Source organism: Sciurus carolinensis, chromosome X (assembly GCF_902686445.1).
Source record: "Sciurus carolinensis chromosome X, mSciCar1.2, whole genome shotgun sequence".
NCBI classification, from domain to species: Eukaryota; Metazoa; Chordata; class Mammalia; order Rodentia; family Sciuridae; genus Sciurus; species Sciurus carolinensis.
This window is the reverse complement of record NC_062232.1, coordinates 54,407,556-54,423,792: the sequence shown is the minus strand read 5'-3', so window position 1 is coordinate 54,423,792 and position 16,237 is coordinate 54,407,556. Positions and strand designations below refer to the sequence as shown.

General features: G+C 45.8%; 1 protein-coding gene across 3 annotated transcripts; it reads right to left on the bottom strand.

Annotated features, from left to right (window-relative positions):
* Positions 1 to 5,779: 5,779 nt before the first annotated feature.
* Positions 5,780 to 13,924, bottom strand: Gjb1 (gap junction protein beta 1). 3 transcript variants are annotated; one of them, XM_047536160.1, is made up of 2 exons: positions 13,826 to 13,924; positions 5,780 to 7,290 (listed from the first exon to the last, which is right to left on the bottom strand). In XM_047536160.1, exon 2 carries the CDS (start codon positions 7,272 to 7,274, stop codon positions 6,423 to 6,425), a length of 852 nt encoding a protein of 283 aa, XP_047392116.1. In that variant the 5' UTR covers positions 7,275 to 7,290; positions 13,826 to 13,924; the 3' UTR covers positions 5,780 to 6,422. The 3 variants fall into 3 exon arrangements, with proteins under 3 accessions (XP_047392116.1, XP_047392119.1, XP_047392118.1); XM_047536163.1 differs by lacking the exon at positions 13,826 to 13,924 and adding an exon at positions 11,546 to 11,734; XM_047536162.1 differs by lacking the exon at positions 13,826 to 13,924 and adding an exon at positions 7,622 to 7,749.
* Positions 13,925 to 16,237: the final 2,313 nt, after the last annotated feature.

The window sequence follows — 16,237 nt, the reverse complement described above, 5'->3', positions numbered from 1 at the left end:
AACCTCTCTTATCCCCCCTCCACCTCTCCTTCCCTATCTCTAGTGACCACTATTCCACTATCTTCGACCTAAATCCTTTCTAAGTCTAAAATTTCAAACTTGAAATTTTATTATTATTAGGACACATCTTTTTCATTAAAATTACATTAAGAGGGGCTGGGTTTGTATCTCAGTGGTAGTGTTGGCCTAGCACATGTGAGGCTCTGGGTTTGATCCTCAGCACCATATAGAAATAAATAAATAATTAAAAATAAAGGTATTGTGTCTATCTACAACTAAAAATATTTTTTAAAATTACATTAAGAATTAAGGCACTCCCCTCATAGCCATCCTCCCTCAAATTTACCAATGTGGTCATATGTAGAGCATGTGTGGCAAACATACATACAGAGTTGCACACAGGAACTGAAAACTGAACAGTCAAGAAAGCATGATGATTAGCTAAGAAAGAGTTTAGATCAGCATTTCGGAGAGTTGGTGAATAGCTGGAGGAATGGAAAAGATGGTGAGATGAAATAATAACAGGTCAGATGAGAAAGGGGCTATGAAAGAGGAAATATCCATTTGTTGGGCTGGTGGTGTAGCTCAGTTGTAGAGTGTTTGCCTAGCACACACAAGGCCTTGGGTTCAATTCTGAACACCACAAAAAAATAAAATTATAAAATAAAAAATAAAAGCCAGAAGCACTGGTGCATGCCTGTAATCCCAGAAACTGAGAAGATTGAGGCAGGAGGATCATAAGTTCAAGGCCAACTTCAGCAATTTAGGAGACCCTGTCTCAAAATTAAAAATAAAAAGGACTGGGGATGTAGCTCAGTGGTAAAGAACCCATGGATTAAATCCCCAGTACCAAAAAGAAGAAAGAAAAAAAAGAAAAGAAAAACAGCATACACTTTATAGAGCTTACTATATGCCAGGCACTGTTCTAAGGGCTTTATGCATAATTAGAACATTTAATCCTCACTACAGCCATGTACTATTATTATCTCTGCTTTATAGATGAGGAAACTGAGGCATAGAGTGGCCAAGTAGCATGGTCAAAGTTACATAGGTAAGAAGTAGACCATGCTCCTTTTTAAATATGTATACTAGGGATTGAACCCAGGAGTGCTTTACCAATGAGCTAAGTTCCCAGTCCTTTTTATTTATCTATTTATTTTTAAAAATTGTAATTATAGATGGACACAATACCGTATTTTATTTATTTATATGTGGTGCTGAGGATCAAAACCAGTGACTCACACATGCTAGGCAAGTATTGTACCAATGAGCCACGACACCAGCCCCTCATGTATTTATTTTTGAGACAGAGCCTCACTAAATTGCTGAGGCTGGCCTCATACTTGCAATCCTCCTGCCTCAGCCTCCTGAGTTGGTGGGATTACAGATGTATGCCACTCAGCCCAGCTCTTTTTTTTTAGAACATGTTCTTAATAACTAAACTACACTGACTTTGCACAAGGGTTTCAGTTGAAATGTACAAGTTACTCAATTCTCCTTTCTCCTTGTAGTCCACTGTCAAATCATTCTGCCTTTTCTTCCATAGTTCACCCTCAACTTTAATGCATGTATTTGTGCAAATGTCTGCCCTGACCTGAACTCCTCGATATATTCAATCTATATCTATAATCATGAGTACAGGATGTCTATCCATCTAGTAGGGTTCTAACTTTTAAGTCAAAAGTGTTTCTACACATGATACTCAAATCCAAACACTGCACAAACTTCTATGTACTTGTATGAGACCTGTCATTTTTGTGGGGGAAGGGTACTGGGGATAGAACTCAGGGGCACTCAACCACAGAGCCACATCCCCATCCCTATTTCATATTTCATTTAGTGTCGGGTCTCACTGAGTTGCCTAGTGCCTCACTTTTGCTGAGGCTGGCTTTGAACTTGAGACCCTCCTGCTTCAGCCTCCCCAACTGCTGGGATTATAGGCATGTATCGCGGAGCCTAGCTCCCGTCATTTATTGACTCCAACCTCCTTTGCTCTTAAAGGCACCAGCTTCACCTCTTCCTACCACCCTCTGCCATCCTACACTTTTTTGCTCTAGTCACAGTCACCACACTCTACTCTTTCAAGACTCTGAACCTTTGCATGTGCTTATACCCTCTTCTCAGATGCCATTAATAACACAGGCTATGAAGCCCCTACTAAGTGTTAAGCATGTGCAAGTTATTACTACATGGCATGATAAGCATTCTCAGACATATGCTACCATGATGTACTGTGAGAATTCAGAGAGGGGTGGGTAGAAGGGAGTTAGAAGCTTCACAGAAGATAGGACATTTGAGTTAAGTGTTAACTGATTAGGTTTTGGGAGGAAAGAAAACTGCAAAAATCTTTGACTCCTCCGTCCCTGTCACACCCAGTTATCACATACTCCTGTAGATTCTCCATCCAAAATGACTCTTCCAGCTGTCTCTTATTCTTCCTCTGCCACTGTCCTAGTCCCACAGGACCCACATGGGTTATTACAGCAACTCCTTAACTGGCCATTCTGCCTCTGGTCTTTCTAATCCCCAATCTACTCTACATGTGGCTGTCAGGGTGCACTTCCAAAAGCACAGATCTGAAAGTGTTGATTCCTCTCCTTGAAACCCTTAATGTTTTTCTACTACCTATGGACAGTCTTCACCCTTTATGTGACACACAACGCCCATCACAATCTGCTCATAGTTTTTTTCCACCCAGCCAGCCATTCCACTCCATGAAGCTTCCACAGCAGATCATTTGTCTAACTCTGAAGACTTACCACACCCTATAAGATGTCTGTATATTTTCTTCCTGTTTTATTTTCCTTCCCTGGAATACCCCAATCTTTTTCTACTTGTCCCTGTAGGCTTGCTCTGGCCTCATCTGGGAATCAGGGAGCTTAGCTTGATAGAATTGTAGAGTCTCTTTTCTATCACAGGTCAGGTCTGGCATTTGAGTATTGTGGAATCAGTAAAAGGAGTGAGCATTCCTCTCTATCCCCCACTGTGTGCACCCGGGCTATCTGATTGAGTATCTGAACCAGTTTGTGGTTGCCATGCCAATTCTCTATGGATACTGCAGCTTGCTCTGAAATCTCAACTCAGCTGGGGCCTTGACTACTCTCCTAGTTCAGCCAGCCTCTTCATCCATGATCTGACTCTCTTTTCTCCTTGCTCCTGACATCTTTACACAGACACCTCTAAATGGCTGTAGATGTCCCTAAAAGCACCACTACCATGAAAGACTGCAAGAACCTCTTGTTCTTAGGCCTTTTCTGCTCCCAGATCAGACCCCTTGAATATTGACCCTTCAATGCATCATGCTCAAGTTTGCAACATCTCTTGGACTTTGATGTTTGAACTTCAATCTGCTTCCTAGCGGAGCCAATCCTATTATTGCCAAGTTCTTTGCACTAGTTTCAGCCTAGCTGAACCAACCTTGCTCCTTTCTGGCTCATGGAGAGTTCTAGTTATGCCTCACAGCCATGGTCTCAGTGCTTATGAGACTTACTTTACATTTTATTACCAACTTCAAAATACATGTTGTTTGATTCTCACAAAAGCTCTGTTGTAGTTATTATTAATGCTATATTGCAGGTGAGGAAACTGAGCACTGGAGCGAGTGAGTATAATGTGTCTGAGGTGTTAGAGCTAATCAATGGAAAGCCAGGTCTCCTATTTCCAATGCCTTCTTTCCCACCCTAGTCACTCAGCACATTATCCACTATGTGGCAAGTACTAAACCCCACTTGCCTCAATGTCTCTTCCTTACACTCTTGTGACAGAGTCTCAAATTTAAAAAAGTCAGTCCATGGCTGGGCATGGTGGTGCATGCCTGTAATTCCAGCTATTCAGGAGGCTGAAGAAGGAGGATCACAAATTTGAGGTCAGCCTGGGAAATGTAGCAAGACTCTGTCTCAAAAAAAAAAAAAAGTTTCAGATGTGGCTCAGTGGCAGAGCACCTCCGGATTCAATCCCTGGCAACCCTTTCCCCAACCTTGCCAAAAAAGTCAGTCCTGGTTCAGCCTCCCCCTCCCCCTACTTCCCTGAAACAATGCATTCAGGCCTCCCCTTAAAGGTTCCTTCAGCCAGCTTCCACCTGGTGCAGAGGATACAAGAATCATGTGTTCTCCCTCCGGCTGTTAACAACCAACCCAATAGCTTTATTGTCCCACCACTGCCCCCTGGAGAGGAAAGCCTTGATCTGGAATTGGAACCTTTTTCCTAGGGGGATTGATAGAATTTTCTGAAGACAAAGGTAGATTTCTTAGGTGATAAGGGGCTTCACATTTCTCATTCTGGGGAGGACTTGAGGTTCCCTCCTGGAGGAGAATGGAATTTAAAAGAGAAAATCATTCTCTCGATGGCCTTTTGGGCAGAGAGGGAAGGCTCTGTGTTTGTTGAGTTGCATTGTGAATGAAGAAGATGTCTTTCCATAAGAAAAGAAATCTCTGCCACCATGAGTGGGGACCTCTCTTCTGACAGGCTGCAATGTCAATTCCTAAAGAGAAAGGAAATTTCTTGCAGGAAAGAAGTGTTTTTCTTTTAAGAGAAGGGAAGAACTCTCTCAGGGGTTGCTAAGTGTGATTGGAAAAAAATACCTAAAACTCTCTTTTCTAAAGGAGATACCTTGAAGAAGTAAACCTTCCATACTTTCACTCTGAAGGGGGAAAAAACTATTTTGAGAGGGAGAACAATTCTGATGAGATCACCCCTGATTTTCGCTTCTTTTCTGATACACTTCCTACTTGGAGTTCACATATTCTGAGAGGGAGTGGCAAATACTTGCTCTAGCAAGGAGGTAGAAAAACTGAGGAACAAAACTACTGTGGGGGAAATTTTACTCTGAGGGTCCATTTGTGAAGTGACTCTGAGATGGGGAAAGCATTGTGAGACTGGGGAAGTCTTTTACGAACCCCAGAAGCACAGAATGTTGAAGAGAGCTTAGAGATGTGCTAGGACAAAATTTGTTTGCTCACAAAGAAACAAGGTTGAGGAAGGGAATGTTTTGCTAATAAGTGACATAAGGAGAACTTGAACCTAACTTTGTTGAATCCCAGACAGAGGCTTTTCCTACTGCAGTTGACAGCAGGTGGGGTGATGCTGTGAGGAGACTGCCTCTGTGCTGTATGTGACCTATGCGGAAGGCTTCTCTGGAATAGCATGGGGGTGGTCAATTCAGAAATCAGTTGGGAGAAGGAAACTGGGGAAGAAGATGAAATTAAGGGCTATACCCAGAGGAAAGGGGTCACAGTCATTGTATACCTGAGCAGCAGATTGTGGTTTGTAAGGAATGCTACATTTACAGGGAGTAAGGGGACAGCTTTCCCAGCAGCGTGGGGGAAGGGACCTCTGCAAGTTACCCAGGGAATGTGTGCCTCCTTCTCAGTCTGTCTCTGTCTCTGTGCCTCTATCATTCACTCAATTTCTCTATCATTTCCTGTCTCTCCAGAGGGAGTTGTCATTTTAATTTTTTAAAATCACAGGAAGGAGGTATGTGAATCAGACCCCAGTAAAGCTGTTAAAATTGAAAACAACCACCACCACCAAAAAAAAAAAAAAAGACAGAAAGGAAGGAAGAAAGGAAAACCAACAAGAACAACGAAAGTAGGAAAGAGTGGCTCAGGATCTATCTTTGCTGTGGCCAGGAGCACAATGGTTCCTCATTTGCAGCTTCAGATCACTCTTTCTTTTGCCCTTTCCTTTCTCAATCAGCAAAAAGCCAGCCAAGGCCAACTCATCCAGGGGGAGGTCAGAGGTTATAGAAGAAAGAACTTCAACAAACACACAAGCCACTTCTTCATTTACTGTAAAATCCTGTTTAATGTGTAACATTTCAGGCAGAGAGAGGCCTTGGGGACCGAAGACAGGGGCAGCCCTGACCAACTCCCACTCCAACTTATCTGCCTGCTTCTCCCTCCCTAACTCCATTACCCCCAGACATGTCTCCTTCTTGTGGCCAGCTGGCAAGCACTGTTCCTCCTTTTCTTGTGCTTGCTACCCTCCCTTCTCCTCCCACGTATCCACAGCACCCCTTCTCCACTCTGCTTGCCCACATCCCTCCCCATTGATGTGACTCTAGAAATAGGGTATCTGACAGCACAGGGTTAAGATTAGTTTCGGAATTGGAGATGCTGTCAGAGCATCCCATCTCTTGTCCCCAGTGGTCCCAGGAAGAGGGAGAGGGAAGGGGGAAAGGTACAGGCAACAAGAGCTACCCACACCCCTGATAACCTTGAGCACTGGCATAGTGGTGGCCTCGGTCTCCCCACTCCTCCAGCTCCCCAGACAGAAGGCCCTGGGAGGAAGGGCAGTAGGGAGGGAAGGAAGGTTTTGATGGAGTAATCCCTAGCAGGCAGAGGCCTGTGCACTGGCAGGGGAGAAGGAGGGGCAGGTCCAGGGAAGGGTGGGGGACGGGATGGGAAGTTGCCTGGTATGTGGCATCAGCAGGCTGAGCAGCGGTCACTCTTCTCAGCTAGCCCGGCCCCAGTGCCAGGGCTACGGCGCAGTATGTCTTTCAGGGAGCCATCCTGCTCGCTCAGCAGCTTGTTGATCTCATTCTGCTTGTATTCAGGTGAGAGGCGGTGGCCAAAACCTGAGCCCTTACGGGAAGGTGGATTGGAGCGGCGCTGGGCTCGGCGGGCACAGGCCCGGATGATGAGGTACACCACCTCCGCCACATTGAGGATGATGCAGATACCAGAGGCAGCTAGCATGAAGACAGTGAAGACGGTTTTCTCCGTGGGGCGGGACACGAAGCAGTCCACTGTGTTGGGGCAAGGGTAGGCCTCACACTTGACCAGCCGCACCATGGCATAGCCGGGGTAGAGCAGATAGAATACATACATGAAGACAGCCTCAAACAGCAGCCGGAACACCACACTGATGACATAGGTCCACCACAGTGTCCCTGAGATGTGAACCTTGTGCCTCTTCACCTCTTCCAGGTGTAGGGGGTCCCCATGGCCCTCAAGTCGCAGCATCTTCTTCTCTATGTGCTGCTGATGAGCCACGTGCATAGCCACGAGGAGAGCTGGGGTGGAAACTAAGATGAGCTGTAGGGACCACAGACGCACATGGGAAATGGGGAAAAAATGGTCGTAGCAGACGCTGTTGCAGCCAGGCTGAAGGGTGTTGCAGATGAAGGAAGACTTCTCATCACCCCACACACTCTCTGCAGCCACCACCAGCACCATAATTCTGAAAATGAAGATGACCGACAGCCATACTCGGCCAATGGCAGTGGAATGCCGGTTCACACCACTGAGCAACGTGTACAAACCCGTCCAGTTCATCCTGCCTCATTCACACCTGCAAAACATGAGGTGTGAGAGAAACAAGCTGTCAGAAAATTGGAGCAGGAAGCTGGGCGATCACCCCCACCTCTTCCAAGAGCCAGTGGCAGGAAAGACTTGCACAGCTTTCAGCTTCACCTCATCTCCCATGCCAGTGTCTCCTCCTCACTCACTTGACTTGACTTCCCTATGCCCCACCCCCCTTCTTCACATTTATCCAACATTCTTTCATCTCTAGACCCTTTCTTCATCAGGCCCAGTTTGTTCTGCTATCAGCCATCCCCTGTGGCTCCCCATCCCCCAGCTCCTTAACTCCCAACCTGGGGCTAAACCAACAAAGCCATTACCTTGGGGAGCGCCTATCCCTGAGGCCACCCAGACAGGTCCCCTATGGTCTCATGTCTGTGTAGGGGGAGTGGTCCCTGGGTCCGCGCCTGCGTTCCAATTCATCGCTGCCCGGTGCTGGGGAGTCATATGCTGCTTTATACCCAGTGTCTGCACAATGGGACCTTTGTGGGGCTCTGAACAACGCCCTTTAGAATTCAGATCAAACGTTCTGACTTCCGCCCACCCTACACACAGAGCACTTGTGTCCCAGCGCCGGACACCCAGCCTGCACCCACCTGTTCTGTGCCCGCCCGGTCCATCGCCGCACCCGCCCCATGGTCCCACCAGAAGAATGGCCGTGGCGGGGGAGGGAGAAGGAACACACACAGGTGCATGTACAAGGTGATCCCAGGGGACCAAGATGCTCTGGGTCCTCCCCCATCGTCTATCAGAAACTTAGGGTCAGCAGGATTTTTCCTAGGCTTAAATCCCCTGCAGGGTATGGGTGAGCTAGAGGGAAGTAAAGGGAGCTTGAGTCTATCAAGCCAGTAACTGTGCTAAGCATTTTCCTACACATTCTTTCTTTCAAACAATTTGGCAAGTCTGTTAACCCATTTTCCTGATGAAGAAGCTGAAACTCAGTTAAATAACTCACTCAAGGTCATGCAGCTAGGAAGTGGGAGGGTAGGATGAAACATAAAAGTGTCTGAAAGCAGAAGTGTATATTTTTTCCACAGTAGACTCATAGTACCTTTGCAGATGGTGTAAAAAAAAATAAGCTAGCCATTTAAAAACAGAAAAGATCAGGGAGTGGTAGTGCATGCCTGTAATCCCAGCAATTAGGGAGGCTGAGGCAGGAGAACCACAAGTTCAAGGCCAGCCTTGGTAACTAAGTGAGGCCCTAAGCAACTTAGTGAGACCCTGTCTCAAAATTTAAAAAATAATATTTAAAAAAGGGGGCTTGGGATGTTGCTCAGTGGTTAAGCACCCCTGCATTCATTCCTTGGTCAAAAAAGAAGAAGGAGAAGGAGGAGGATGAGAAGAAGAAAGTAACGTCTAATATATGTCGCCTGAAAAAAACACAAAAAGCATGGAAGCCTTCCACCTTTGAGCACATTCCAACTCAAGTATCATGGAGCAAACTTCATTATCCCTCCTCCCATCATTCCTTGAGTTATGGAAAAGGGAATCCTGAGAGGAGCTGGGTAGGTGGGTCCATGGCAAGGACAAGCCAGGTAAAGAAAGTGAAAGGTCACTTTCACTAGGCTAGGAGATGGAATAAGCAAGAGTCCCATAGCTTTGGATTTGAATCTTGGTTCTTCACCTAATATGACCTTGGGCTACCTACTGAATTTATCTATGAATGGGGTTAATATCCAGGGTTATAGTGATGCTCAATGAAGTGACCTACAAAAGTTTTTAGTCCAGGTCAGGTTTCATAGTTGGTGATCTAATGGGTTGAGAACCTTCTCAGGAAGAGAAACAATGCTTCTTGGGGGGCAAAATGGTCTGCCAAATCAAGAATTTTCCTTTTTCTCCTGAATGCTGTTGTTGACTTACAGTGTCTGTCTGACGTGGAGCAGACAGCTCCGTTGCTGCCCTGCCCCCAATGTCAAGTGTGAATTGTAACCTCCCTTTCATGAGCTTGCCAGTTGCTCTGGGGAGGAAATTCTCCTCCATTCCTTAGGCAGGCAAAGAAGGCCTCTCCCCACCTCCCACTGCTTCTGCCATTATGCTGCAAAGAGATTGTGCTAGAAGCAGGGAACTGAATGTGAGGAACATTTGCTGGCCTGGACCAGAGGAATTGCAGGGCATTTCCTGCCTCCAGTTGCAGGCTCCACAGCAGGCACAGTGGCTGTGGAAGAAGCCCTCGATTCACTTCTGGGTGGTCCTCTCTGTCCTAGAGGGAAAGGGTAGGGCAACAGCAACTGGAAAAGTTGGGGAATGGGATCGGGATTGAAGAAACTGAGGGAAGAAGGAACAGTCCACTGGACATACAGTATTTTTCTGAACATCAACGTTTCTTCATTTAACTGGAAAAAAAAACCTTGGTGAATTAGTGTTCAGTGCCTAAACCAGTTTGGGGAAGCAGGGGTAAATGTGTCATTTCTCCCAAGTCTGGGATTCTGGAGGCAAAGCTGCTGCAGGAGGCACCTCAGTTAGCTGTAAAGAAATGCTTCAGGTAGTGAGATGTATTAGATTTGCTTTTTTTGTGTGTTGGGGGGCAGGATTGAACCCAGAGGCCCTCTATCACTAAGCTACATCCCCAGCCCTTTTTATTTTTTGGGATAGGGTCTTGCTAAGCTGCCCAGGCTGTCTTCCAACTTGCTATCTTCCTGTCTCACCTCCCAAGTTGCTGAAATTACAGGCGTGTGCCACATATGGATCCTTTTTTGTTTTTTCTTTTCTCTTCCTTTTTCTTTTGTACTGGGGATTGAACCCAAGAGTGCTTTACTCCTGAGCCACATCCCCAGTCCTTTTTATTTTATTTTATTTTTTTTTAATTTTTTTTATTTTTTTTTTGTGGTGCTGGGGATTTGAACCCAGGGCCTTGTGCTTGCAAGGCAAGCACTGTACCAACTGAGCTATATCCCCAGCCCGTCCTTTTTATTTTGAGATAGAGTTTCACCAAGTTGCTTAGATCTCACTAAATTACTGAGACTGGCTTTGAACTTGCAATCCTGCTGTCTCAGCCTCCGGAGCAACTGGGATTACAGGTGTGCGCCATCTCACTTGGCTTGTTTTTGAATGTATGATGGACACAATACCTTAATTTTATTTATTTTTATGTGGTGCTGAGAATCAAACTCAGTGCCTCACACGTGCTAGGCAAGCGCTCTACCACTGAGCCACAACTCCAACTCCTTAACGTATGGATTCTTAACACAGGTGGTTAAGGAGAATTGTTGAAAATTCTCTTACTGTTATATACTGCGCCCTTACACTCTACTCTTTCATGTAATTCTCAGAACAACACCCTGAGGTAGGATGTTGCTTTTATCCTCTGTCACAGAGGAAGAAACTGAGGCAAAGAAAAGTGAAGGGACTTGCCTAAGGGTCATGCAGTCAACAAGTGACATAACTTGGATTTGAGCCAAGTCAAAACGACTCCAGAACCCGTTTTCTTTTCTATAAACTGTACTGCCATGGATAAATTGTGACTTTCTTTCTTTCCATGGACGTGTGTGTGTGTGTGTGTGTGTGTGTGTGTGTGTGTGTTTTGAGAATGGAAGTGTACCCAGTGGCACTCTTACTATTGAGCTACACCTCTAGCCCTTTTACTTTTTATTTTGAGACAAGGTCTCACTAAATTGTCTAGGCAGGCCTTGAACTTGCAGTCCTTCTGCCTCAGTCTCCCTAATAGTTGGTCCATGAGTATTCCCCTCCACCCCCATACTGAAGATTGATCCTAGGGCATTCTATCACTAAGGTAACTTCCCAGGACTTTTTTACTTTTTATTTTGAGACAGGGTCTTGCTAAGCTGCCAAGGCAAACTTCAAACATGCAATCCTCCTGCCTCAGCCTTTCAAGTAGCTGGGATTACAAGCATGTGCACCCGTGCCTGGCTCTATGGGTTTTAATTTTTAAGTTTGTATTTTTTTGGGGGGGGTGCTGGGGATCGAACCCAGGGCCTTATGCTTACAAGGCAAGCACTCTACCGACTGAGCTATCTCCCCAGCCCCTAAGTTTGTATTTTTTGTATTGAGGATTGAACCTAGGACCTTCTGTATGCTCGGCAAGTGCTCTACTACTGAGCTATATGCCCAGCCCTTCATGTTCTTTTTTTTTTTTTTTTTTTTTTTAGGAGCAGGTATCCAAAACTGGTCTGTCTTTTCATTCTCATTTCACCCCTTCTCCTCTTTCCTATCAATTGACACCTCTTTTTCTCCTTCCTTCCTGGAATTTCCCATTGCCTCCCAATGTTGGTTTTTCTCTTGCTTACCTTTCTTGGGCTGCTTTCTCCAACTCCAAAGCAAAACTTAACTGTTCTCGTCTCTGCCCCTTAGAGGTGCCCCACAAACATCCTGGCCACCTCTGAGCTTTTAGGTTCTTGTAGTTTTCTGCCTCTTATCTTCTTAAACTCTCTGTGACATAGCTAGTAAGTGCCTTCAGGGTCCCTAAGAACCCTTGTGTGGGCACTGGGATTTCAATTTTTGCTTTGTCAGTTGGAAAGAGAACTGATCCCTATGTCAACATCAATACTCAAGGGTTGCATTTTAAAAACATCTAGGGGAGTGACCTGATTTTGAAATTCAAACTGTTTTCCCAACTTTGGGTTAAAGTCCAGGTATTGATATGCTCCGCGTTGCTCCAGGCGTGTTTTGCTCCCATGTTTAATTAGGAAGGCCTTTGTAGGCCTTGTCAGGCTTCAGGTTTGCCCCAGAACTCAAGCACAGTACAAAATCAGGAGATTGCACTTAGTCTTTACAACAAGCCTGTAATTTTATCCCCATTTTTCAGACCAGGAAGTTGACACTCAGAGAGTTACTTGCCTCAGTGGCAGTTGCACTGCTGCCAAGTGGTAGAATCAAGTTCCAAAATTTATTTTCCTCTGACCTCGAAGCCTTTGTACATAGCACTGCTATTGGTGACTTCTCTTTTAGGGAGTTTGCATTCTAACTGTAACCAGGTCTGCATCTCAAAAACCTCTACTCCTTCCTGTGCATGCTGGCATGTGCACACAACACATTCATTAAGTCTGTGTCTGTCTCTTTTGGCCCTCACCTCTTTACTGTCCGTTCTTCCAACTATAGAAAATCCTTGTGATTTCTGAGGTTGGGGAAGAGGGGCTGAGCTGGGCTGGATGAGGTTACATTCAGTCTCAGAATCCATGTTCCCTCCCCCATTTCACAGACAGCCTGTGGTCACGAGGGGACATGGGACTTGCCTTGAGATTTCTCTCTGAATTTCTGGCTGCTTTCATTAGTTTGGCGGGGTTAAGGCCAAACTCCTTCAACTCTTTTTCTTCCCATGCTTATCTTCCCTGCCTCCACCCTGTGGTTCTACAGAATCTCCAGTCATCTGACTTAGGTTTTCACCCTGCCATACAAATATGCTGTGGCCGGGCTTGGTCACATCCAGTCTGGTTCGTTCCATTTTTCTCTTTCCCTTTCCCTGCTGTGGTCTTTTCATAAAACTTCTACTAATGTCAAGTACTTTACCACTGTTTGAACTATCCCCAATTGCTCGTTCATCACCCCCTAACTTCCTGTTGCTTTCTATTTGAGCTTATTATAACAGCCACCATTTATGGAATGCCTACTGTGTGTAGAAAGTGTTATGTGCATCAACTCTCACTCTTACAACAACCCTGTGAGCCATGATCTGTTGACTTCAATCCACAGATCAGATAAAGGCAAATCAAAGAAGTGACGTTAACTTATCATGCAGCTGGTAAACAAGTGCTGGAACTCACTGGAAATCATATTGACCCTTCACCCAAGCTTGGGTCCCTTCTGCATTGATAAGCTGCATCCTCATCTACACTTCAGTCCACTAAAACTCCTCTTGTCTAAATTCTCCTCTCCCCATCTCATTTTCTATGTCCATGCATTTAGCTGTGCCATTCCCAACAGCTGGAACAACTTTTAAACAGTTAGAGAGCTGTCCCTCCTTTAAATCCCCAAACCATCAGTTACCCCAGGCTCAGTTTGAGTCTGCCTGCCTCCCTCAAGAAAATGGGAACACATGCTCTCAAATCTTCAGCCCCTTCGGCTGGCCCCCTGTGGCCCATTCAGTACATTGTATTCATCCACCTGCACCCCTGTGTTGGGAGCATGCCTGGTTTGCCTTGTATTCTGGGAAGGAAAACAGTATCTGGCATTGCCCAATTGTCCCACTGAACCCTGTCCCTGTGTGGGAGAAAATGTCACAGAGGGACAAACTTGGCTACCTTGTGTCACTCAAGTCTGTCTTCCTGGGAATCTGACCCTATGGGGGTTAGGAGTATATTTGCGTGAGAAAAAAAGGGTGAGAGGAAAAGCAACTTTGAGCCTTGAAAGAGGATAAGAGTTGGAGGCTGCAGAGAGAAGCTAAGCAAGTCTGGCACCTGGCAGGAGAAAACTCAGCTCAGCTCAGAGGAAAGCAAAGAAGGAACCTAAGTGGCTGAGTGCTGAGGTCAAGAGAAGGCAAGACCCAGGCCTCTCCCCAGCCCCATTTCTGCCCCCACAGGTGCCACACCAGCCCTCCCAGGACCACCTCCCTCAGTCCCCAGCTTGCTCACCTCCCCGACACTGCCACACCTGGCTGCTGCTGCCCTTTCCCAGGGAATGTCTGCAGGCGTGTCTGCCCTATACCACTAGGCACTGTCAGCCCAGCCCAGGGGGAGGGACAAAGAGCCCAGGGCCGGAGCCAGAAATGGCCCACGGCCCAAGAGGAACCAGAAAAACATTAACCAGCCCCACCTCCTCCCACACACAATCATTAAACAAGATTGATTCCCTGAGCTCCCAATGGGTTTGGAGTGGTAGATCATATAGCTTGGAGTTGTTGCCCTGTCCCACAGGAGGGAGGCATCATTATCACTCATGTGCCCATGCCTGGCCTATCTGAGAGACTGAGCTAGATGTGGGCTCCTCAACATCCCACAGCCTTTCCCCACCTCCAGGCCTTAGGTAGATTCATCCAACATTTGAGCAAGTTGCTGAGTTTCTGTGCTGGGTACCATCCCTTCCAGTTTCCAGCCTCCAAAACTAAATGAAAGTGGGAGGGAAAAAACCATGAGTGATGGCACCTAAGGTCAAGGTCGGGGATAGCCATGCTTCCCACCCACATGGCAATAGCAGGGTGCTTTATGGCTACCTGCTTATTGTCCAGGTACTGAGTGACTGGGGACAGACCCAAAGTATTTGTAATCACATTCCAGAACCCTAAAACCTCCTCAGAAATTGTCTTCTACTCTTAGGGTCAAAGCAGCTGAACAGCAAAATATCACGTGCAAGCAACGAATTTTGGCAATCATTTAGGTAAACAGAAAATGTCAACCCTTAACTGAGGGATCGACCTTTTTTTAAGGTCTCCACCACAGAGGGTGGAAGACCCTGCTAATCCTGTGACCTGAATGACACTGAAGAAATAAGCAAAGTTAACAGAAACTGGTATCTTACTTTCTGCTCTTCACCTCAGCTTCATTTCTCTTGCTAGACAGAAAGCCAGGGCCTCAACTTTCCTTGGCTGAACATCAATCAATAAGTCTTTACTGGACACCTAATGGGATCCCAACATAGGGCTACATACAGGGGACAAGGAGCAGAGGAGGGGAACACATCCCAACTGTTCTTAAGGAATTTATTGGGCTGGGGATGTAGCTCAGTGATAGAACCTTTGTCTAGAATATGTGAGGCCTTGGATTTAATCCCCAGTAAAAGGAAAAAAAAAAAAGCATTTATCAGCTTCCTGAGGAGACAAGACCAAGACCCAAGAAATCACTGTGTGTGCTCAATTGCATGGTTCTAACTTTGACTGTAAATGGAGTTTAAAGAAGGGGAAGGTGAAAACAATTGAAGTAGTCAGGGAAGTCCTCCTAGAGAGGAGGTAAAGTTTGAGTAGAGAGGTAAGGGATGGATAACAGATGGAAAGGGAAAGGGCGGGATTAGTATTCAATGGAGGAGGAACAGTATGAGTAAAAGAGAGTTGGAATGAGTAAGGCATGCCTAGGGATAGTAAGGAGGCACTCTATTGTGTGGCTGTAGAAGAAATCATTGGTCATTGACAGGACTCAGAGCATGGAGGACCTTTAAAGTTAGATAGGGTTTGGTAAAATTGGTATAAGGAAAAACTGAATCAGATCCCATTGTGTATATGGAGTGGGAGACCAGGCTGAATGCCATTCTTTAGTACTTGGTGATTACTGTAGAGCACAAGTTGGAGTGAATAAAAAGGACTAGCATTTCTTGAGTATTTAATGCATAACAGGCAATGTTCAAAGTGCTTTGCAAGTACTACTTTGAGTCTCAAAATAACCCTATGAAGTAGGCAGTATTAATATCACTATATTGTGGAGGAATTAAGGCACACAGAGGTTAAGGGACATAACTGAGGTCACCTGGTTAGGAAGTAACACAGCTAAATCTGAACCTAGACAGTCTGGTTCTAGAACACCTTGTCTTTACCACCACATCACAGCTGATAAGCTCTCCATTGAGAATTTGTGTAAGAAGTGGTCCCTGGCTGGGTGTGGTGGTGCATACCTGTAACCCCAGCAACTCTGGAGGCTGAGGCAGGTGGATTGCAAGTTTGAGGTCAGTCTCAGCAACTTAGTGAGACCCTGTCTCAGAATAAAAATAAAAAGGGCTGGGGAGGTAGTTCAGTGGTAGAACAATCTAGGTTCAATCCCCAATGCTGGAAAAAAAGTGATCCCTGATTCCTGACTCCTATTAACTCAGAACCTTCTGATGAGATGAGACAAGCACCTGAGTCACTACAACAAGGGAGTAGTTCAAAAGTGCCATATACAGATATGATATGCCAGAAGGAGTTCAGAGGTAGGAGAAAAGGGTAAGTTTCATGGAACAGGCAGAGTTGGACTTGGGTAATAAAGGAGATGGAGGGGGCCCAACATTCCAGGTGACAGGAAACTGTGAGATGTGTTTAGGGAATGGTGGGCAGACCTGTTTGACCAGAAGAGAGAGCTCCT

Coding starts and splice junctions, on each gene's coding strand:
- Gjb1 (XM_047536160.1), bottom strand. CDS start 7,274: ATGAACTGGACGGGTTTGTACACGTTGCTCAGTGGTGTGAACCGGCAT.